The 24,746-nt window shown below is 44.5% G+C and overlaps 1 protein-coding gene across 4 annotated transcripts; it reads right to left on the bottom strand.

Annotated features, from left to right (window-relative positions):
- Nucleotides 1-340: 340 nt before the first annotated feature.
- On the bottom strand, nt 341-23,302 carry MFSD10 (major facilitator superfamily domain containing 10). Of its 4 annotated transcripts, none has more exons than XM_019287037.3 (13): nt 22,847-23,302; nt 19,982-20,170; nt 18,701-18,797; nt 15,200-15,303; nt 14,221-14,379; nt 12,871-13,059; nt 8,376-8,484; nt 7,656-7,767; nt 6,192-6,300; nt 4,123-4,213; nt 2,525-2,572; nt 1,458-1,547; nt 341-1,102 (listed from the first exon to the last, which is right to left on the bottom strand). In XM_019287037.3, exons 2-13 carry the CDS (start codon nt 20,150-20,152, stop codon nt 996-998), a joined length of 1,386 nt encoding a protein of 461 aa, XP_019142582.1. In that variant the 5' UTR covers nt 20,153-20,170; nt 22,847-23,302; the 3' UTR covers nt 341-995. The 4 variants fall into 4 exon arrangements, with proteins under 4 accessions (XP_019142582.1, XP_010400316.1, XP_019142583.1 ...); XM_010402014.4 differs by lacking the exon at nt 22,847-23,302 and adding an exon at nt 22,579-22,712; XM_019287038.3 differs by lacking the exon at nt 22,847-23,302 and adding an exon at nt 22,579-22,712 and having other exon boundaries at nt 19,982-20,167.
- Nucleotides 23,303-24,746: the final 1,444 nt, after the last annotated feature.

The raw sequence follows: 24,746 nt of genomic DNA, 5'->3' as shown, positions 1-24,746 counted from the left end.
CTTTCAAAATGTGTGTACTTTTATTCTGTAGCCTAATTTGCTTTGTTTTCTTTTAATGATTAATGTGTTGATTAATGATGGCTTTCATTTTCTGAAAATACTCAAATTGGCTACTACAGGGCTCCCTTCCCAGAGATTCCCAGCTGAGCAGTGGGCAGAGCCTGGTGGAGGTTCCTTCCCCCACCTCCTGCTGGGGTTAGCATGGTGCTGTCATCCATGGCTGGCTCCCTCAAGGAGGCCTTTGGCACCTTGGGTAAAACTCTTGCCCCACTTTGGCTCAGCCAGACAGCGATGTTCAGTTCACATGGGTGTAACAACTGTAATGAACTCACCACAGGACTGTGCACTGTAACCGTTTATTGTAATGCAAAAAGAACAGGGCATGGTCCTCAAAAACATCACACAGTATTAGAAATATAAAACATCTCTCCAAATGTAATTGTATATTAAAAACAGTCCACCTGTGTGAAAGTACCAGTGGGGTCCCAGGGAGCCTGTAGTGTGCTTCTGCTTTTGTTTGACCATCACGTTTGCAGGTGTGGATGCAGCATTTGCAGATCTCTTGTACCAGTTGTACAAAAACCCCATCAGAGTGGTGCTGAGGGTTTGTTCTGTGCCAGCCCAGCCCCTGCAGTGGCTCGGGGCAAGGAGCAGAGCCCTGTGTGCAACAACACCTGGTGAGTGGGGAGGCTCCAGGCCTGCTGCTGGTGTGGTGTCTCTGCTTCTCTGCTGCTCTTAATGCCTTACTCAACTCCTTGGGGTGTGTGTGTGTCTGTCTTCATTTGTTTGGTGTTTTTCTATTTGCAAAGCTAACCCAGCTGGCTGGGAGGCCACCTTAAACATAACTGCTGTGTGGTGTTGCTGCAAATGGGCATCGTGTACATCCTTCCAGAAGATCAAAATCCTCCTTTTCCTATTTGCTCAGCAGAGTCAGGTGCCAAGAGTCAGGTCTTGCAGAGGTCCTTGGAAGCTAGTGGTAGTTTTGTGGTTCCTTTCTACTCCTCCTTTGTCTGCTGTTTTATCAACCTGAGTAAAGCCAGCGGGACAAGGAAGAAAGCTCCACAGACAGTGAAGCAAATCTCTGCCCCGGCCAGCCAATAAACTGCAAAAGAAAGGGGATTCATATTGATACTGTGCTTGTCCTTGCAGATGTGTGAATGCCCTCAAAGCTGTCATGCTCACATGGTACCTGCACAGCTGAACAGAATTACTGACCCCTTGGCAGAGCCAGAGAGTGCTGGGAGCTTGGCACATGGCTGCACTCAGGAAACACGTTCTGGCTTACTTGATGTTACCATTAGCCCAAGTTCAAGCTCTGAGGCTGCTTTCCCTTCCTCTGTCCCTTTATCCTGAAATGCTCAGGGGCTCTGACCCCAGGCAGGGGGTACCTGTGCCCCTTCTGCCCCACCTGGGCTGTCTGGTGCCAAAGGGAGGAAGGAACACAAGGCCACACTCACCTGCAGCTGCCAGGATGGGTCCCAGGGCTCTGGCTAGGGCACCCAGGCTCCTCAGGATGCCCATGACTCGTCCCTTCTGGCCAGCAGTGCCTGTGCAAGCAGAGTGTGACACTGGGGGGAGTTTTGCTTGGGGCAGGGCACAGCTCTAGCTCTGGGAGCCTTGTTCTTTTGGGGTATTTCCCACTTGCATCTCCCCCTCCCATCATTTCACACCCAGTGCCCAATCTGCATTTACCTGCCCTCCCCCAAGGCCCTCACAACTGCTTCACTGCATAAACACCAGGGCCTGGTGCGAGTGCTTTTCCGGGACGATTTGTAGGGCATGTTCTGCAACCTCCCCAAAACCCCTGAACCTATCCAAAACAAAAGCTTCACATTGTACACAGGATTTTCTGAGGAGGCCCAGGTGTACAATAAACACAGGACTGTGGGTGCACGTTAAGTAAGAGCAACATAAAAGTGACATTAATGAGCAAAGCCTTGCTTTTCCACCTCAGCAAGCACTGCAGTCCTGGCCCCCAGCTGACCCAAAGCCATGTTAGCCACAGATGGCACTACAGCTACATCTGCTTTACAAAGTTCCATAGCGACCAGTGCCAGAAGGTTTCAGGAGGTTCTTTAGGAGGTCTTTTCTAAGGAATCAGCAAGAAATTATTTCACTGATGGCAGGGATGGCTGGTGTCTCTTTCAGAGAGCCCAGGCTGTTCCCTCCTCAGTGCTGTTTGTGGCCTTTGCCCACTTCTCATCTTCATCACTGCCAGCAATGAGGCTGCTGCAGTTTCCCCATCCCACTGGACTGTGTTATACAGTACAAAATTCAGGTGTGATACTGATGGTCACACTGAGCAGAGCATTGCTGTTGGTGCTGAAATTACCAGTTACGAGACAGGTATGAGCCAGGGGCTGCTTCCCTGTGCTCCCCTGCAGAATGACCCGAGATGGACCCACAACTGTTCCTGTTGATGCTGCAATACACTCAAGGTCAGTTCTGTATAATCTGAGCCAAGTCAATGCAAAGGTCAGTGATGTGGCCAAGGGCAGCTGGTCAGAGCAGGAAGGATACTCACCATAGCCTGACACCACTGCTGACAAACATGGGATAACAATGGCTGCAGCTGGAAAAATCCACAGAAGAGACTGTCAGTGAACAGCAGAACTCAGAACAGTTGCAAGACCAACAGTGAAAAATGTGGCCCAAGCTTGTTACTGCTGCAGAGAAATATGCTGAGCTCTGGGCACTCCACCACCACTGAGTCATCAGGTTTAACCCAGTTCAATAATGGAAACACCCCCTCCAAGGCAACCTGCAGGAACAGCCCAGAGCCACGAGTGCTCCGAGCAGCTGTTTCACATTAGCATCCCTCATTCCCATAGTGAGCCCACGGGACAGGGATGGATGGGGCTGATCAGCCAGCTGGCAGTTTTCCAAATCACCGTGGTCTTATCAGGTGGAGCAGGGAATTGCTCATGTTCCAACCAGACAATGAGGTGGCTGTACCCAGAGTGACACTGTCCCTGTGCAGGCAGTGCACTGGACTCAGGGATGAGAGGCAGCTACAGTCTGTCTTGGGAAATAAGACAGTCATGTCCGAGAAGAAAAGGTTACAAAATTTTTTGGACACAAAAGCCAAGACTTGTTCAGCAATCACTGCCCTATTACTGAAATAGGGGCCTTTTCTGCCAAGAAAGAAGTGCCTCAACCATACAAAGCAGAATTGTTTCAGGGAAGAAAGGGAAGGGAAGGAGAGGAAAGTACAGAGAGAGAGCAGAAATGATCAAGGTTGCTTTAACTGCAGGTGCCCCAACTGCTGGGCAGAGAGAGGAAGAGAAGGGGAAGAGAATCCCCACAGAGGCATTTCTAGCTGGCTTAACTGGGAAGAAATTGAGTTTGCTGCACAGGAAGGGGCCAGGGAGGACTCAAATATGGTTAAACAAAATAAACACCTCCTCTCACTCCTCACCTGTTCAAGACACAGCTGGCCCCAGACAAATAATAGACTCAATAGGTGCATTTTGTGGCTTACAGTTTACTCCTAAATCAAGCTGTACCATGCAAAAGAGAAGTCCACTTTTGTAATTAGTCATATATGGAGCTGCTTAACAATAGTTGGCAGCATTGGTAATACCTGAAATCTCTTTTTAGACATCCAGTAGATGGATCCAACTTCAGTGTTTCCCTGAACAACAGCTTATGTTGGCAGAACTTATGCAAACACTTAAAACATCTGACCCTCACTCTTGCTCAGTCTGAACACCCTCAGAGTGTGCAGGTCTCCAGCCTTTGGCCTAAGAAATAATCCAACCACCACACAGGTACAAAGATTAAATATCTTGCTTTTTTTCCTGTACTGAGCTACTTAGTGAATATTTTGCTTCTAGGTCTGCTAAGATGAGGCATTAAAAAACCATCCTCCAAGAGCTCCCCAGTGAGACAAGACAACAGGAGTGCTGGGGATGCTTCCAAATACCACCATGACAACTTCCTGAGATACAAACAGCATCAGAAAAACCCCAGACACTGTTTCTTTCATATTTCATAAACCGAAGTGTCAACTTTCTGTTACTTGTAGTTTGAAATTCGAAGTGCATCTTTTTTAACAGTGTGAATAAATACATGAAGAAAAATCATTTGTGCTTAGCTTGCAGTGCCCTTTGAACAGCTCACCGAAGGAGTACAGCAATAGTCCAGCACTCAGCATGGTCATATTTGCAGCCCATCCAATTAACAGGAACGCTGGAATCAGCAACATAATAGCCTGCAAAAGGAATGAGTCACACGGTTACATCTGTGCTGCGCTTGTTAAAGCCTCACTCTAGGTGTCCTGCCAGTTCCCTTCCGCTGATAGGACAGCACACAAGTTACACGCAGAAGAAGCCCTTTCTTCCCCAGCAGACATTTCAAAGTCACCTGGATGGCCACACACCAGCACAATGAACTTTCCTGTTCCCTCTCACTGTCACGATTGCACACCACATGCAAGTTCTCTCTCTACAGATCTGTTGTGTTGGGGGGATTTTTTATCTTGTTCTGTGTTGACCTGCACAGAAATCTGGCTATAACTCTTCATCTCCTGAGCTGGCACAAAAGAAGAAAAAGCTTGTGTGCAGCAGGACTACAGCTCCTCTGCTTTTGTTCAGCTGTATTGGCTGATTTTATCTTTAGCTTTCAGATTTCTGTAGCCAAGAGGAAAAAAGGGAAGAGAGGGTGCATCTAAAATTCAAACCCCAAAAATAAAAAGCATTCTCCATCTCCTCCAAGAGCTAGACTTCCCCTGTGATGTCTCCCTCGCTTACAGAGCTCCTGCAGAAAAAACAGATCAGATCTGCTTCGTGTGTGATAAAGGAGGGTATTCACTGCCACTGAGTGCCTCATTTTGAAGATTCAGTGATAAATGAGCTACTGTAACCACGGTGCTAAGAGAGGCCACGTTTGCCATATGGTACAGATTGACAAACTGCCAGAGTAACTTCAGCAAAGGGGGGAACTCCCACAAAACCCACTGGTGTCCCTGGAGAGAGTGCCCCAAGGCCAGGGGGTCTTTGCATTGTGGACATGGGTGTTCATGAGGAGCCATCAGCCCAGCAAATAAGGGTTTGAGGTAACTGCAGATCTCATTGCAGGGAAGAGGAAGGAGTAGAAAAATGAGAGGTGCAAAGGGCAGTGCAGTGCCAGCAAACACAGCAGGCTGGCAGAGCACACAGGGGAAGCTGATGTGGAGGATGAAGCAGCACCAACACAGCAGCTGATGTTCATCCACAGGGAAACCTGACACCAGCAGCCTGACATTTGCCTGCCAGGGACCAGGGTGGAGATTGTTTCACCAGCAGAAATCACTTTAGGAGAAGCTGAGTCAATTCACTGGAATGCAGCGGTTTGGAAATCTTCTACCCTGCCACCACTGAAATCACACTGGCCTCAAAATAATGTAAAATACATTAATCAAGGCTCTAACAGACCAAGCAAAGCTATTGCCAAGGAGCCAAGGTAGTGCTTTGTTTAGTTCCACACACAAATGTAAAGGACAAGACATTTTCTACTGTCCCCACAGCTGTATAAACTGCAGGGAGCTGTTCCCTGTCATCCCAGTGCAGCAGCTGCAGCATCTCTGTGAAGACAGAGCTAAGCAAAACAAAGGAATGTACACTTTTGTCAGTGAAACCTTGGTCTGAACATTGGTACATGCTTTTGTTACGTGTAATACTGATGATCACAAACCAAAGATTGGAAAAAGAATCTATTTCTCCCTGCCCAGCAGTGAAATATACTCTAGGGAAAGCCTGTCAAGCACAAAGATAGCCAGACTGAAAATAATTTCCCAGAAAGAGTCAGAGATCAGCCCTGAAGCAGCTTTAGTAGTTTCAATGTCTGCATTGCAAGAGAAACCACTGAAATAAAGTATACTCTTCGCAATATTTTACCTAATTTGCACAGATGGACAATCTGCTCTCATTCCTTATTGCAATTAAATATGAGGAACACAAAGTGTCAATAATATTGTTGCTCATATCATAAGAAAGGGCTCTAATGTTCCAAAGTTTAGTTAGACAGATAAGTGCCCAACAACCAGTTTTGAGAAGTCATTTAGCTGAATAGATGAGACAGAAATTTCTTTTGATAGGACAAATACAGTTGTATTTGTCAACTACCCTTCACTGCACTTCAGACTGAAAATTAACATATCAGATTTGGGCGGGGGGAGGGAGAAAAAGAAATAATTGATTTTTTTTTTTTACCCTTTTTACAGCTCTGATTTCATTTCCTGGCTTGATTCGGCGAGCATAGCCTCCCTGGATCACAGCCATTGTTATTCCAATAAAGAAAAACATCTTGCCCTGCTGCATGCTGGAAGGGAGGCAAAAACACGGATTATGGAGTCACACGCGGAGCATTCTGCCCTGGGATTCACCGCTCCTGTGCTGACCCTCTCTGAGCAAGGGAGACAAAATGCCTTTGGGGCTCACTCAGCACTGCAGAGCTCTCAGCACACTGGCAACAGCTGCCATGGCAAGCAGAGAGCAAGAAGGGAAAACTCCAAGGCCTCATCCTATGGATGGGACAATGCTGGCAAGTGCTGCAGCCACCTCTGGACTGCTGTGGGGTAGGTCAGGGTTTCTGGGGTGGCCCACAACGACTCAACACATAAATTACCCTGTGCTGTGGACATCTGTGCCATGTGCATGAGAGTTGTTGGTTTCCAAGGTGCAACTCATGGAGGGTTTGATGGAGGTCAGCAAGGCACAACGTGGTGGTGATGGGGTGTCACACTGGGAAGTCTGAGACATCACTCCCTCCACCCTTCAATTTTCTTCACTTTTCCCTTTCCCCCCTCTTATTGTGGATATTCTGTGAACTATGTGGATATTCTCAACTGAAGGGCCTCACCTCCATAACAAGCTGGCTGTCTCAGAGCTGTACTGCTGGCACACAGCTCTGCACCTCACTGAGGGCTGCCCTGAATGCACAGGACACAACAAAGCTCAGTGCACTACAAAACCTCTCCTTGACACACACAGATTACTTAAGCCACAAACTGTAATGAAAGACAGACAGGGAAAGATGAGACAACCCCCTGAGAATTACTCAAAGGGAAGGACATGCCCAGGAATCAAGTTGCAAGTTCACGTTCCTGGCTGGAATTCTTCCTATGAGCTGGCAGGAAAAGTATTTCAAGCTGAGGTGTTGATGGACTCTGTTCTCTTTCTTCTCTGGTGTTTGACTACAGGAAATCAGGCTCTGTGACATGACTGCACCCCATATGCAATGCAGAGTGCTGATGAGCAAATATCATCACGCAGATATCCCCCCATCCTTTGCCTCAGTGAGCTGCAAAATTTGTCCTGATACCCAAAAACTCTTCTGAGCAATAAAAGGCTTTTCTATAATCTATAAAACTATAATCAATACAACTAGCCCAGCTATACCTATTTCAGGAGCTTTAATTTAATCTTGGGTATTTATATTCCCTACTTTTTAGAAGCTGCAGATTGAGTACTTCCTTTCATGATAAACACTGTGCCTGTATTGCATAAATTCTTCTCACAAAGCCCAAGTACCACTGAACGCAGGGGTGGCTTTACTGAGTGGTTTTACTAATGTCAGAAAGCCTCTCTTGAAAATACATGAAGAGACCTTAAATCAAGATTTTGGAAAATATCCTAGTCAAAATATACAACATTTATATTCTAAATGTGCAATACCTGCTGAAGTGGAATCTCTGGTGAGTGAGAAAACTCAGTGTATACTCCAAGCCGGAAAACAGGAACAGGTACAGGAAGTAAGCCAGGCCCAAAATTTTGAGATTCTGAAGATCTAAACAAACAAAAAACCCAAACAAACACCAAGAGGGTGGGAGGTAGGGAATGAAACATGGTGGAGTTTTCCAAACAAAGGCTGAGAATAAAATCACAATAGAAGAGCAACATTTATCAGCTGCACAGGGAAATGTTCTCACCTCAGATGCTGATTTTAAATATCCATACAAGACATGCCACAAAATGAGTCCTACAGAGATGTAGTGAATCCTACATCGCCAAGTCTGAATTGAGAAATAAAATTCTACTCTGAAGTTCCTGGCTTGCAGCTTGAATAAGCAAACTCACATCTCCCTTGCTCATGCCTTCATCTACCTTTAAATCACTTCACTTACTGCAACCTACCCCATGCTGCAGCCAGTGGCTGAGGAAAACACAGGTATCAAGTCAGGAATCTTCAAAACACTCATATTCAAAACCTTCTTTTGGGTATAAGAGGACCAAGGTCCAATGGAACTTCCAATTGCCTCTTCATAAGTTACTAAGGTAGCTTTTAAATGAGCAAAGAGTGCTGCTTCTGAATGGTTTGAGTACAGTTTTCACTTAGAGACCAATGCCACACAAAAAGACACAGAGTATTACCATAAAAAGCCATCTGACACTTACTCTGCTCTGAAGGGGATTCCTTTGCTCGGGTGACTGCAGAGAACTGAAATAAAGCCAAAGGACTGAGCAAGTCAACTGCTGCCTGAAGCCCAGATGTCACAGAAGAGACCTGATCAAAGACAGAAAGAGGTTTATTTAAAATCCTAATGTAATAACCACTGCTAGGAACTGACAGTAACCACCAAATGTGCCTCTACACCTACCCAAATCATCTGAGATGAAACAAGGCACCTGGCATTGGGATTTGAGTGGGCCTCAGTAACAACCCAGACTTTCTGAACCCAGAACTGGCTCCAGCACTGTAACTGAAAGGTAAAGCACTGATAGCAGCTTTCACTGACGACAAGAGAGAGTTTCTTCTCTGGGTTCTTACAAAGCAGAAGAGGCTCATTCTCCACAGCCTTGAAGGTGGCTTTACTTGGTTCACCTTTTGCATCATCCCTCATGTCCAAAGAACATTTATTGGGAAAATAATGGCCCATCTGCCTGCAAGCTCACAGGAAACTGAGGATTTGCTCCATTGCTACAAATCTGAGACCAGTATGCACAGCATATCAAACACTGGTCTGTTTTGGTACTGGTTGCTATTTTAGCCAGCCAGTGACACCTCCTGGGGAAGAGAAGGAAAATATAATTTTTTTAGAGAGATTCTTTGGAGATATTTTAGACAAATTTCCAAGGAGATTCTGCCCAGCCACAATGTGTGGCTTTTCAAAGAGGAAAATTTATTTTGTAACACTTCTGGGCCTTGTACTGCATACAACATCTGAACCTAATTATGCACCTACTGGCACTCTCCCTGCTCCTTACCCACAGACACTTGGAAGATGCTTATTCTTCCATCTACAGAGAATTTACTTTTTTTTTTTTAATTCTAAACTATAGAAAATTAAAGAAAACACTAAAAGAAGTAATGTCTAAATGATTAGAAATCAAATTTCCTACATTATTAGGGAAATAATTTTTTTAGAGTAGAATTTAGCCTGTCACTTTATACAACAGTCACAGGAAGAGATAAGACATTCAAGAATCCTGAATAATCACACGCAGTATTTCACGCCTTCAAAGCACTGCACAGGCTTTATCTGATGAGCTTCCTTCTCTTCCCAGAGAGGGAGGGAGGGAGCTATTATCCCTTTGAGGGCAGAGATTAAAGGTCAGATTATCAGTAGAACTTAATCTCAGTGCATGACCTGGGGACTCATTACGGGCTGGATTTAATGAAGCTGTAAACAAGTCAACCTTCAATATGGTATTACCGTGACCCCTGTCTTGTTTTGATAGTCAGAGCTTCTGAGTACCCGGCAGCAGAGTCTGAAGCCCATTAGTCTCACAACAGCAACCAGTTCAATAGACTGGGGAAGCCATGACATTGCTGATTCACACAGAACATACTGGGATATTTATTCTCCCTCCCACTGCATTTGTTGTAGAGAGTAAACAGACACACCCAAGAAGTTTGCTCACGCTATTAAGAAGTCTAAGAGGATTTCCTGAAGCTGGCTTTCGGCAATCCCCAGTTCCTGAATGTGCTGGTACGATGGGGTTTGCACTACAGCACAGAGAATCGGGCACAAGCAAAACCCCACAAGCATGTTTGCCAGTAATAAAAATACCCTGTAGTTTGTACCTGTTTTGAATTATTATCCAAGTCAGACAGGATGCCAAGCAGCTCATACATTATATATGCATATGTTTAAAATCTTAAGTGTTTCATGAAATATATATATCTATTAGATTTTTTAATGTAGGTGTGTTTGTGTGGACACACATAAATGTTTTGCAATTTCTCCTGTCTTTGCCATAGAAACAGTGGTCTAGAAGTGACTTCATCCACTAATCCATAATGAAAACATTGTCCTAAACCTGGCTAAAGAGTTTCACCATCCCCCAAAAGGTATACACTGCCAATTTCAGTCAATGTCAGCAGCTACATGTAGTTTAGTTTCTTTACAGGTTCAAACTTTGCAACATCTAACCTGTATTTAATTTCTATGCTTATGATTTATTACACCACAATTGCTCAATTTTACTTCATGATCACCCCAAAAGCCACCTTGAATGGCAGACATTTTTCACAGTGTCTTTGCTCATTCTGTTGTCCTCTAATGCAGAAAGACACAGTAACAAGTCTGGAAGGCAGAGTCAGCCCACATCAGGAATGCAGCCTGGCCTTTGGAAGGCTGCAGCCTTACCTTGCAAACCAGACACGTTCAGTATGCACAGAGCACAAGTCTGCTACTGATACTGCATAGCCCTGCACACAGTCCAGAAAAAGAGAGTTGTAAGACCCTCCCTCCAACTAGGCAGCCTCTCTCATGGCTAGCTTAGCTAAAAACTAACTCAAAAGCTCTTAAAGGGGACAGATTTCAGTAGAGACCTTCCTATTTCTCCCCTCTCCCAGTCAGGTCACAGCAGAAGCTGTTTTGGCTATCATAAGGCCAGTGTCTGGCTCTCTTCAGCTGATCAACTCATGGAACAGTTGACAAAAAGAGGAAGGAAGGGAGTAAAAATGCTATTTTCTTTGGATGAAAACACATCCCTGTTCCCCATCCCCCTCCATTTTCCCCTTCCTACAAGTTAATTCCAACATGAATCAATATGAAATACTCTCTCCTGTGAAAAGCAGACTGATAGAGAAACAAGGGTATAACAGGAACACGGCAAACTTCAAGGAAACAGATGTCTGATCCCACTGGCACATCCTCCTGCCACTCATCATGATGATTTCCCCTCTTTTTACAGATTTGTCCTTCCAACATATTCCACTCCTATACTGCAGGAGCACCTGCTCCAGCTCAGCCCAGCCAAGTTCCAGAAAGGCAGCCAACATACCTGCCTTTCCTCTGTCATCCACTGGCCGAGAAAAGGGCTCACTCCCACTCAGAAAGTGGAGGAATTACCAAAGAAGAGAGCAGAGCAGCCTAATAAGTGAACACTGGATCACATGCCCAGATGGAGGCTGACAGCACACGAGCACTGACACCAACCACAAAAAGCCCCAAACCACTCTCTCATGAGCAGGCAAACATTCTGTACTTTGTGTGACTGGGACCTGGCCCTGAGCAGCACCTCATGCAGCACCCACTGCTGTACAGGGGCAGAGTCCCAAAAGCAATGACAGAGAGCTCCTTCCTTACCAAAATTCAGTGGTGTTGGCTAACACAGACCAGCTGATCAGAACTTTCAAAAGGATAATAAAAGGGGGAGGGATCTATTCAGTCATCATAATCCTAAAAGGCACTGAAGCCATTTAATCTCTCTACAGCAAATTAGGAACTGTTTATAGAACACAGATTCACTCTGCTGCACTTCCCTATGTCACCGTGTTGCCACCTTCCCGGAGTGTGCAGCTCTAACTAAGAACAGGATTTTATCCAGATTGTTTAGAAACAGCCAAATAGGAAATAGGAACAGATGACACATGGAAGAGTTGTTAAATAAAATAGCTGTAGAGCTTGGGAACACACTGTGAGCAACAGATTTCACATGGGACACAACCTGCTAGGAAACACTCAGGGAAGGGGCAAAGTTTTGCCCTGGTAGGATCATTGCAGATAAAAGTTTCCTAAACAATTCTCAATGTCAAATGGGTTTGGCTATCCAGAGACCAAGCACGCTCCAAAAACTGAGTGCTGCCTAGAAACCAGGGATCACAGCAAAGACCCAATCCAGTGAAAGCCTCAAATTGAGTACCCAGGCTGAATTCCACCTCTCTCATGCTACGAAGGAAACTCTTCTAAGAGACTTTTAATCAGATACACCTTGGACAGTGTCCAATCACACAATATTAAATCAATGTTAATAAGTGTTTGGCCCCACAAATCCCATCAGCCACTGAATTTTAGCACATGTAGGTATTTTCTATCAGCAGAAGACAGAACAGCTCAGAAAAAAGTAATTTGCTACTTTAGTGTTCAAAATATTCAAGCAAATACAAGATAGTAGGTAAGAAAATAACATACATTGGATAAATGAAAGAAAATCCAGTCTCTGATGCATTTACTTTTATGATTTGCTGAAATTCTTCCCCAAGGAATCCCTGTGGTTATAGTTTAAAATCCACAGTCTCCCTCCCATGTTCACATTAGGTTTTGAGAAATTTAAACGTAAAACACCAAAACCAGCAATTAAGCAGTCATGTTAACTGTAAAGAATTTCTTTTATTACACTGGGCTAGGAGATGGGACCAACCCTGGAAGTGTTCAAGGTCAAGTTGGATGAGGTTTTGATCAATCTGGTCTAATAGAAGGTGTCCCTGCCCACGGCAGGGGAGTTGCAAATAGGTGATCTTTAAGGTCCCTTCCAACCCAAAATATTCTATGATTCTATGATCTGCTTTGACACCAGCCTTAATAATAATCCTAATCCCAGGAATGAGCTAAATTTCTGAGACACTGGCTAAGCCTGTTCTTCACTGTTTCCAGTATTTCAACCATTCTCAAATCCTATTTTTACAGAAAAACATACATCTTGAGACTGATCGTCCATTTACCCGTTTTTCCTTAGGAAGTGTCTCTGGAAGAAGGAGGAAGATGAAAATTAAATCAGCCACAGAAAACACAAGTGCTGACAATGCTGAACGAAGGTAGAAGACTTCTCCTTTCTCTGTCTGCATGGCGAGGTAAGCACCCATCATGGGGCCCAGGGTAAAGCCCAGGGAGAAAGCAACACCAATCATGGCCTGCAGAGATACACAAACAGAGAATTTTAGACACCATTTTTTCAGGCAGCTCAGTTCTCGATTTGGATTAACCAGGTACAGAACCTAATCGCCCCAAGGATGCAGGGAGTGCACAGCAAAAACAGGAAGTGTAAAAAACCTGCTGTTTCCAAATAAACGATTTTGTTTTCTGTCCAGTCAGGGAAGTGGCAGAACAGGCAGTGGCCCATCAGTATTTGAGAATAGCTTCAGTCAGATACTGTTCACTTCCCAGAAGGCAGAATGAACATGCCTACTTTGCTTTGGAAAAGAAGAGAATACAAGCCATGTGGATGTGAGCCATGCCGTACTAAGTGACTTAACTCTCAGGCCCTAAAAATAGGCCCTGACCCATTTTATTTACTAGTGCTGTATGGCTACCTCTCTCCACAAATAAAAATGCATTTTGGCTCACCAGGATTATAATAAATTGCTTGGAAGATTCATTAGCTATCACTGTGAAGTCTAAAGCCTTCCCCCTCCCAAGAAGCAGCTGTCCTCTGTAGTGGCTTATAAAATTCTGTTAAGAGAAATCTGGGCTTCCAAGGTTTTTATAGGATAAAAGATATAACTGGTAATTCACAGGCCAAGTTCAGTCTGCAGGGTGTTTCCATCTGGGCTGCTGCCTTCTGGAAGTGGATAGGGCAGCTGCTCATACTTCTCAGTCAGCCAAATGTCACATCATTTACCCACTGAGCTCAGATCCTTAAGCCAGTGCAGTGTGCAAGGAAGTCAGGATCACAGCGTGCTGTGCTGCTGCACTTCCACAGCTTTGGAAGGTGAGAAAAAGGGGTTGCCCTGTAACTGGATTCCAGCTGCCAAAACTGGGCCATAAGACCTTCTGATTTCTAAGCTATTATAATCAGAATTAAGGTTTCCAGCAGGAGTAACAGTTCTAACACTGAAACAAGATAGTTTTCCCATCTCTAGAACATTTGTGTTTCACTTGTGGGTGATGGTTGTTGGCAAAAGTCCAAGAGCCCCCAGGAATATGATCTGGCATATTTCCAGAAGCAAGGCAGAATGCAAAGTCATGTTTTCACTTGATAATGAATACACACCTGAGGAAGACATACTGAGCACTCAAAATCAATTAAAAGTTGCCCATTAAAACTAAACGTGTACCCCACAAGTGTAACTCACCATGCCCTTGCTCCGTGCTTTTGGGGAGTGCAAGTCAGCAATTATAGCTGTGGAGAGGCTGACATTCCCTTTGCTTATTCCACCTATGATCCTGGAGAGAAGAAAAACGCCAAAAGTCCGAGAGGCAGCCCATAGTGAGTATGATGCTATCAAACCCATCTGCAGAAGCAAGAAAGGGTTCTTTATAAAGCAAAGCAAAGTTGGTATATAATTTCTGCACATTTCCCAGCTAAACATTTATGGTTTTTATTTGTTTTCAATGGCTGCTCCAAACCCCATGTAACAGAAATGGCTGAATACACTGACACTGCACTATGTCCTGAACAGTGATATAAAAGAAGGAGAAACAAGTCCATACAAACTACATATAATTGTGACATTTTGTTCTAACAAAATTAGAAGAGCAAAATTCTGTGGAAGTTAAAGCAGTCCTGGGCACAAAACATTTTTGCACATCCCACTCCATTTGTTTCCAAATTCAAGATAAATCTGAGTTCCAAATAAGGAGAATGTTCATGTTCATAAGAAATACATCTTGCAGTGCTATACAGCACTTCCTAACAAACAATTCCCAGGCTCTGTGGAACAGGTCATGAAGTGATGAGCCCTCATTAATCACTTGATGATCTAAAATACATACGAATTAAGTCTAACATTTGTCAACAGAGCATCTGAAGTCATTCTCCCATACACAGGGGAAAGGGATTTTGGAAAATGACAGAAACAGGTAAGTATTTTGGTGTCTTCTATGTACAGTTCTGGGTCTGGGAAGTTCAGTTTAAGCACTTACACGTGGAAGTGTGGCCAAGTGACTTGGCAAGAAAGAGTCACTACCAACAGATATAGAAAATTGAATTCTGAAACTGAACTCTGGCTGTCACAATTCACACACAATTCAGTTTCTGTGCTAAGCACAAGATCTCGGTGCCTCCCACTGTGTATTGAGATGCCATGACTGAGATCAGCATGTGACACATACCACTGTCATCAAGATGACAGGCCTTCTGCCCCAGTGGTCTGACACAGCACCAGTGAGGGGAGAGGAGAAAAACTGCAGGATGGAGAAGATTGAGCCAATCAGACCTAAAAAAAAAAAAAAAAAAAAAAGAAGATAAAAAGATATGTATCATTATACTGCCTTCATCTTAAATACAAAGACAGCCAAGCTGTTTGAGATCTATCATACTATGTGTGATAAAAACTTGAAATTAAATGTAGAACAGCAGCTATGAAGAATACCTTTGTCTCAGAAACCATACCGCTCTCAGAACACCAATCTTGCATTGTTACTTAACTGAGGCAACAGATACAGACAGACCAGAGTAACAGGCATAAACTGGATGACTTTCTGGTTACTTCACTGGTGAGAAAGGGTTTGACACTCACTGGTTATTATGGAATGACGATTCTCCAATATTTCCCTGCTGACTACATACATTTTCTGTTCTTACAGCAGAACTAACAGAGTCTTTAATAGTCACAGTTCTTTTAAGACTTTTTTAACTGTTTGAACCTGATTCTGTCACACTTAATTAGTTTCTCTTTCTTTTTTACCACAGAAAGAAGGACTCAAGCACTGCTGTTACTGAGGCACCCTAAGAGGTAGGAGTGATTTCAACAGACTCCAAGGGTCTTTTGAAATCTGCCTCCAGGTTCTGTGATCTTTAATTCCTCTTCTCTCTTGCCATTTATAGCTTCACAGAGTTATTAATTTGCACTACACTCTCAACAAGCAGGCAAAAAGATGCCTAGCTGTCACAGCTTCTCTCTAAAGGAAAAACTGGGTTATATGTTTCAGATCATTCAGCTGTCAAAGCTTTAAAAGGCAGAGGAGAGACAGACCAGAAGTTCTGCTCCCATCAGCTTTGAGGGAGGCAGAATATTGATACTGAACACCTTGTCAAGAAGAGCTGCTTGTGATAACTCAAAGCTCAAAAAACTGTGTAAAAAAATCTTACAGACTTTTACACTGGCAGTGTATGGCACACAGTTCCCTTCATTGTGTTTCTAGCACTGAAAAAACACCTTTTCATGCCAAATATTTCCAAGCCAGCATGCAGCAAAAGCAGGGCTGTTCCACATGGGGGAAGGAGCTGGGAGCTGAGGGTGATCACAGCACTTGCAGTGCCCTCACCAGCCTGGGCTCCCCATGGTCTGATGGGTTGGGCAGAGCAGGTGCTGCCAACAAGGCCCACTGACAGTCCCAGACAAGGCAAGGGTTATTCAACACGTCCTTCCAGGGAGTCCAGTCTGGACCAGCAGGAGCCAGGGTCAGAGAAAAGAGTGGAAACAACTCTGTGATGTAGGCTGGGAGACAAGACACCTCCAGTGTAGACGGGGACAGAGACAGCCCTGGAGACAAAGTCTGGAAATACAGTTCCTGAATCAGTGGGCAGAAAATGTGTGGGTGATGACTGGTCACAGCAACTAAGTATTGGTGCCCTCAGGGCCCTGACACGGGCAGATAAGGTTCTGCCTTGAAGAGGTTGCAGTCTAAGCAAATATGAAGGAGAGTGAAATACATCAGGCACTGGGAGAAACACCAAGATGATCTTGCAAACACCTTCCCAATCCCATGCTCCCTGTGGCATTCCTGAAGGAATACAAGCTGCAGGAAGGCTGCAGCAGACTCTGATTAACATCACAACTGTAATGAAACTTTCCACACAGCACTCCCACGAGTACAGGACACAGCATGTAAAAGGAAAAGCAACAAGTTGGACTGAGAGTTCCCACCCCTTATTTAAACAGTCTGAGATGGTGAGAAGTTGAAAGTAGGCTTCTGGTAAAGCCTTAGAGGAGACAGAAAGCAGCTTCTGAGGGATCAAAGAAAACTGTTTCCTAGCACTCCAAGCCAGTAATTTGACTAAAAAATGAGCAGAGAAGGAAAAACATGCCTGCAAGGATACGGTGGGAAAGAGGAAAATGGCTTATAAACTTCCTAATGCCTGTTATACCAAATTAAACTACTTTAAATAGTAACAATACATTCACACATATTCTAATTTAGTTTTGTGTTTCATTTAGTTTATTTTAAAAGCTTTTTTCTTATCTTGGGGGAGGCCTCAGCTCACTAAAAAGAGAGGGTAGAGAAGGTCTAATTAAAATTAACCCAGACGCCCTCGTATCTTCATACTCTGAAATCACAGTTTCGTCACAACTATCTAGATGGCAAAGAGCCAGAAGAGTCTCTGATGTGTAACATGACGTATTTCCCTCACTGTTCCTGCTGGAGCTCATCCACGCCAGTGTCCTAGTGACAGCAAATGCTGCTGGGTCCTGCAAGCCAGTGGCTCTGCTGCTTTTAATAAGACTAATGAGATTTAGAAGCAGTGCTGCACTATACCCGCCCAAAGGGCAAGCAAGGCTGGAACTCCTAAGTTTCTATTTCCTGTGCTTCCTACTGATTGATCTCTGATCATGTGCAGATCAACTGTGAAGGAAGAATAATTTCTGTGACTGCCAGGGCTCAGCACAGCAGGCTCCTGACCCTCAGCTGGCAGTCTGACAACAAGGAACAGCAGGCCTGTATTTCTGTAACAATCTGTAGAACAAATTGAGTAAGATCGTAGGATAACTCAGGTTAAAAAGGAGCTCTGGAGGTCACCTACTCCAACCACCTGCTCATAGGGTCAGCTGTGAGGTCAGAGCAGATTGTTCAGGGCCTTACTGAATCAGGGTTTGACGATCTGAGGATGGACACTGCTCTGGGCAGCCTGTTCCACTGACCATCCTCAATGGAAAAATGTTCCTCCCCATTTCCAGTCTGAACCTCCCCTGCTTCTACTTACCCCTGTTGCCTCTCCTTCTCCCACACACACCTCAGTGAAGATCCTCACTCTCCATAACCTCCCCACAGGTGTTGGAAAGCTGCCTTTCACTGCAGACCAGACAAGGGTCCCAGATTCTACATCTTCAGAGCCCTCCACTGAACTCACCACAGCATATGGACACCCTTCCTTGTACTGAGGACCAAAATAATTCAGATATGGTCTATCAGGTGCTGAGTAGAGGAAGATGATCACTTCCCTAACTGTGATTCATTTCATGCATTTCAGGAGCTGTTGGCACCTTTGCTGCCAGGGCTGGCTCTTGCTCAGCTTGCTGCTCATCAGGACCCCCAGGCCCACCAGTCAGTGTCCAGTCTGTATCTTTGCAAGGACTACTCCTTTCCACAGGCAGGACTTAAAATTTGTCCTTCCTGAATTTCATAAGGTTCCTGTTATCCCATTCCTCTTGCCTGTCTAGGTGTCTCCAAATGACAGAGATGGGGCTGTCCAACTCTTCATTGCTATCAGTGTGGTGAAAACAAAATCATTTATAGTCTAGTCTAAGAGATATTTTCTGTGTTACTTAAATGTAGAACTAACAACAGGCAAGCATGCCTGTTGAATTTCTTGTCATCCTGCACATCAACATTGCAAATAACTTGGAAAGAACATTGTTTTTGGCTACTAGCTTGTTTGTTTGGTTTCCCTACCTCCAAACAAGACACTGTTGTATTTCCTCTCTGGAGGTATCCCAGCCATCGCTGCAAACCAGTCTACACCACGTTGCAATGACAAATAGAATCCATCCTGAAAAACAGGTAACAGGGAAGTAGAAGCAGGAAGACAGTCACTCTGTTTTATTTTCAAAGACAGCATCAGAGCTTAGAGAACTAGAGACAATGTTAGATGATTCCTTCCCTCCTCATCCCCACAAGGGAAAATTTCCTCACTGATCATAGGCCAAAAATAGCTTAAACTGTGAATGCTAACAGACAGCAGATAATTGGGTGTAGATGTTTGGGTAGGGGAATGTCTGAATTTGAACTTTTTCAAACCATCAGGCCCATTACTTGCTAAATCCTGAATTAAACAGGCATTCCCTGAATCTTTCAATTAAAAAGGCAACATGAGACACACTCTGTCCTTCTGCACATAGACTGTTTAGCCTGGGAGAACCAGGAGCTTCCAGATGCAGAAAGAAAAGGTGGTGCAAAAAAGGATTCCCAAAAAGAGGAGGAGGACTTGAAAAGAAGGTGAAGATCTTGGCTATTGGAAATACACTGGAAGTGGGGGGAAGACCCTGGAGATCAGAGCCCATGGTTTGGGTTAGAGATACAGGTGTAAGAAGGACAGCCTACAGCTGCAGCTGGAGTGGGGTTAGAAAGGGGCTGACAGACAGAGGTTTGGCCTGCAAAAGCAATTTTCCCATGACAACATATTCATCTTGACCAGTAATGCCAGTAACACCTGAGAAGGGTAACAGTGAGCATCTGCACAGCCAGGATCCAACAAGACCTTCTGCTCTGTTCCTGGAGCAGCAGCCAGCTCCCTGCTAGGAATGGAAGGTGAGATGGAACTCCATGCTGGGGGAGGGAGCAAGCGACTGTGTGAAATACTCTGGTGGGGTAAAAGCTGTCATCTCCTTGGTTCTTAGATAAACCCCAGCATGCAGATCCATTATGAACTGTCTCACCTGTGACATCAGTGTAAGACACAAAAGCATTGGTAACTACAAGGACTAGTCCCTAAGAAATACCTGAATTTTCATCAAAACAAATCTCTCATTTTAATGAAAAAACAAGGGTGGAGAGTCTTATTCAGGTTCACAAATAAATTCAGTCCATGAACCACTCATATGTGCTGGGTAATTATTAATCTTCCTACAGCTGTTTGGTTTGCCCCAAGGAAACTGATTTTTCTTCCACTGCTCCCTCAAGAATTTTCTTACATTTTCTAACACTTTCTGTGGGCTGACTTTCTCTGTTACTCACCTCAGTCTGGCTGTAGTAATCAAGGATGGAAGGAAACAGTGGCAAGATGAGAGCAAATCCCAACAAGTCGATGAAGAGTGCCAGGAAGACAATTGTAATAACACGATTATAGTTCTGTTCTTGCTTATCATTGATGGAGCTGCTGCTGGTTCCTCTCTCTTGCAGGGCCATGTTCCCAGTGCTCTGCTTCTAAAAAAAAATACTTTTATATCCAGTCATAGGAAGCCTTTTTCAGGCCTTTCATAAGAGTATCTTGCTGATTCATTCTTACTTTCTACAGACTTCACAAAAAAACCCCTTCTGACTATATTAAACTACCTGGGAACAAGGGAACAAGACCCTCAGGTCTCTAGTCTTGGTTATTATCTCAGCACCAAGTTTGCTTCCATTAAGAACAGGCTACAGAGGCAATAAAACAACAAACTCTACTATAAGAGCACCTCAAATAGAACAGAACTAAGGAACATTTGAAGTTTGTCAACATGTGAGCAACACTAATATGACTTTCCTAAATGTTTTCAACTCAGCATTGCAGTAAAATAGGTATGAAAGGGCACTCTATTCCAAATATTTACATCCAAGTAAGAGTTTATTTATGCCTTCAGTGTATACTAGAAATGACCAAAATAATAACAATTAAAAAAAAAAGAAAAAAAGAAAAGCAGACTTCCTAACTATTGCAGGAATGCTGTCTTCAAGATAAACCCCAGAGAGCAACACAAGAAACAACAGAAGAAAATTTTGAAACTTCATTTTTTTATTTCTGTCTCCAGGTGATAGCCACTGAGCTGGGGCATCAAATGATTAAGGCAGCATTTTTATTTTGTCAGAAATATCAGAACTACTAACTCTCTTTGATAGTACTCCAAAACTATCTTAAAGCCCTAAACAAGGATGCTGGCCATATATATCCTTCAATATTTAACAAATAAAGGAGTTGGTCTCAATCCTGAAAATAAACTAATTTTCAACATACATCAAAATCAAGGAGTAATACATAAACCATGGAACTGCAAATTTCAGACTTGTAAAACATGTAGGATATCTCAGTCATAAAAGAATCAAATTTACAGTCCCTTCTATGGCAAAAATCCCTGAACATTTGTTGCACTAAAAGAGTAAAAAAGAAGACAGAGTTTCGTCCACAGCCAATTAATACAAAAACATTCATTGACTTTGATGAGTCAGTACTGAAAACAATGAGCAACTTTTAATACAAATTTTATTCCAGACCAGATGTACCATATTTCTATACACAAGGCACTTGTGTATAGAAAACAATACTACACTAATTGAAGGCTATAACACTTTGTCATGCCCAGCAATAAATATTATTGTGACATTTCTTTACCTGTGAAGTCAGTTAATTAGCACTGAAGCATTATTAAAGCTCAAACGCCATGAGGTAAATAAACATGGAAGGAGGCCACCTGCAATCCATTTACTAACTCTTGGCATAATGCTCTTAACCAAACTGGTCTCATCACTAGCAGATTTATGTTCAAGATCCTTTTATTTAAAACGGCAAATCATCACCACTACAGATATTCAGCATTATTTACTTACCCAAATGATACAAGAGCACATGGAGCCGAAATAACCATTCCTATAAACAAATACTCTCTGGCCCTAGTCTGTCCAGCCAACAGCTGAGGGATGGGTTCATTGGGGCAGATTCTATCTTGATTTTCCTCATAATTTTTTTATTCATCCACTGAATTACAATTGACCAAGCTGAACTTATTCCAGGGTTATTTACAAAGGTAACATCCTTCACACCTTTTCCTCACGAACATTTCTGCCAGTGTGCAGCTCGAACCCACCATCCATGCTTGCACTGACCTTTCACTCTGCTCCAGTTTTGGCTGTGTGGTTGCAATTTCCCTTACACAATATCCCAAGGTACTGCATGTTTCTGCCTTTGTGCTCCATCAGTTTTGTTGTTCAAACCTCCCCATAGTTTTTTGCTAGGCAGGAAACCACACAACATTTTACAGGCCCTTGGCATCCTGACAGCAAAAACAGAACACTTCAGCTCCACCGCGACATCTGCCTTGTGTGAGGCGCGTAGGGAGAGGGAGGGATGTCAGCTTGGAGAAGTTGTTTCTCGGCACACGGGAGTCCCTGACACTCGCTGGCTCTGCCCGGCTCTCCCCAGCCCTTCCCTCGGGATTCCCCGGCCGTGTCTCGTCGCTTCTGTGTCTCGTCGCATCCGCAGGGCGGGGGATTGATGCCGTGGCTCCCAGGAAGGGATCCGCACCAAAGCTGGCCCTGCCCTAACGCACGAACTGAGATTTATCATCTACCACCAGCCAGAATTTCATCCCTTTGAGTTTTCTTTTCTCACCTTCTCCCCCTTTAAAATTTCCCGGGCCCGGCTTTATCCGCTCAGCCTCGGGAGGGCTCCTTTGCCTCCCTCCCACAGCCCTGGCTCAGGTCAGGGCAGGCGCTCGGCCGGGGGACAGAGGCAAGCCGCAGTTCCCCGCGGCAGAGATGAGGCGGAGGACTTGGGGTCCTCCCGCCAGGCACCCGGGCACCGACACCCGCCAGGGAGCCGCGCCCGGCCCTGCCCCGCTGCTCCCGCCGCGGACACCTACCGCTGCTCCGGGGTGTGCGGGCGGCGGCCCCCGCCTGCCAAGAGCCTCCCCGGGGATGTTGCGGGCGGCGGCTCCTCCCCGGCCCTCCGCGGCGCCCCGGCCGCCTTCCTGTTCCGGCGGGGATGGAGGCGCTCCCGGCCCGCGCCCGGCGCCGCCGAGGACGGACCCGGCCAGCCCGAGCGGCTCCGCGGAGCGCGGCGGGGCTTGAGCCCGCACCCAGGGCAGCGCCGCGTCCTCGGAAATGAACCGGCCCGCGGGGATCGCCTACCTGACACCACAGCCCTTCCTTCGCCCTTATAGACAGTTCCTGAAACACGTGTTCCAAGACGAGAGCGATGTTCCGTTTGTTGCTACAGCAGCAGTTAGCTGCGGCTTTGATAAGGGCTATCTGACAAACATAAAAAGGTAGTTGCAAAAGATGTAACTCTGTTCCCAAACTAAACTTCTCCCTCAACAGCAAGATTTTTAGCCCGGAGAACACGAATAGCTGTGGTCTTGTAAGTGCCACCGAGCACTATTCCCTTATCCAGGCGTGTCTGGTGTCCAACTGCCTAATTAAAATGGGAGGATGTGGTTACAAGCGGACTTACGCAGATGTATCACCAAACAGGTAAGAATCTGCCAGCAACGTGTATAAAGCAAATTAATACAGGTATTGAAAAGACTTCTGGTTCCCTTGAAGGCAATGCAGTTTGGGGTGGAGGTAGTTATTATTGTAGCCCTTGGACTCAGACCTTCCACTCACTGACATCTCTCTCATGGATTGGCAGCTGATTAGACTTGAAGGAGCTTATGCAAGCATAACATCAGGATTAACATGCCAGTTAGATCAAATAGTTACCTAACTGGCTAGCTCAAATAGTGAGCTGCTAATCTCATGTGTACCTGAGAATTTTATGTACTTGGTTTGGTGTGAGAAACATGGTAGAGTCAGTACATAGTCTGAAACCTGAATTATTACACGACCGCAGCCCATTCAGAGGCAAACATCTGAAGTGCTCTTGACTAAGTATGAATAATCCTTTAATGTCCAAAAAAAATATATAGATGTATTCTTCTGGCTGCTAATCACTGTATATAACTGATCAGACACCATGTGAATTCAGATACTTTAAAAAAAACCCAATGAAACACCAAGAAAACCAGCTCTTCCTGTTGTTAAACCTACTGGCCCAAAGCTTTTGCAGTTCACTGAGCCCAGTTGTGTTACTGCAATCAACCATGTCATACAATCCTGCATGTAAACATATTACACTGTTTCTAGAACTAGATAGGTCATTACCCACTTCTTCCCAGTCCAAAACCTTGCACATCTGACAGATAATAACTTAAATTTCGTTTCTAGACTACATTTATTAACACTGGCCTTTTTCTTATATCGGTCTTGTTTTTTTACTGAAGTAACGCCTCATTTACTCTGGCTTTTACTTCCCTGCTCTATTGCTAATAAGCAATAGTGTTAGCCCTAATACCAATATTTTAAAGGATTTAATGCCATAGAGGATCTTCATCTTAGTCTTTTAGACTTGGCCAATGTTCAGACTGCATGAAGGATTTTAGTTTTCCACTCCAGACTTAATTAACTGAAGAAGAAAAAAACCCCAACTCCAACCTTCTCTCAACTCAAATCCTTACAAATAACAAGTCATTTTAACTAAGCAAGATGGCATAGTCAATACCTGTTTAGCTTAGGAGACAAACCTGGAAGACTGCAAGGAGCACATTCATAGAATGCTTTTGACCATCTGAATAAGTAATAATAAGTAACACCTCACAGTCTCAGAGTGATAATAAACCTGCCAAATATTCTATGTCAGAGCTTCTGTCTGACTTTCCCAAATGCCTAGAAGGCCCATGAAGAGGAAAGAAGTCCCACCAGTTCCTATGGCTGACACCAGCCTCTGCCCAGCAGAGCAGACGAAGTGGCCCTGCTGAGCTCAGGAGTAGCCTCAGTGCCTGCACACAGCAGAAAGCTGATGGCCAGAGGGGAAGCCTTACACAGACCAGGGACACACCATGGTAGATGGTAACTTCTGCAAGGAATGACTGAGAATATCAAACTGCTTACCAGCTTCCAACTGACAATCAAAAGACCAAACTGTTGAGGAGGCTTTTCATGCTGTTACAAAAAAGGTAATTTATGCAGTTTCTATCTGAACAGTTTTGTT

Source organism: Corvus cornix, chromosome 4, assembly GCF_000738735.6.
Source record: "Corvus cornix cornix isolate S_Up_H32 chromosome 4, ASM73873v5, whole genome shotgun sequence".
Taxonomy (NCBI): domain Eukaryota; kingdom Metazoa; phylum Chordata; class Aves; order Passeriformes; family Corvidae; genus Corvus; species Corvus cornix.
The sequence above is the reverse complement of the archived record's forward strand: the minus strand, read 5'-3'. Positions and strand labels throughout refer to the sequence as shown.

Coding starts and splice junctions, on each gene's coding strand:
- MFSD10 (XM_019287037.3), bottom strand. CDS start 20,152: ATGGCCCTGCAAGAGAGAGGAACCAGCAGCAGCTCCATCAATGATAAG. Junction 15,304..18,700: donor CAACAGTGTCTTGTTTGGAG/GTAGGGAAACCA, acceptor TTTTTTTTTTAG/GTCTGATTGGCTCAATCTTC. Junction 6,301..7,655: donor CAGAGATTCCACTTCAGCAG/GTATTGCACATT, acceptor CCTCCCTTCCAG/CATGCAGCAGGGCAAGATGT.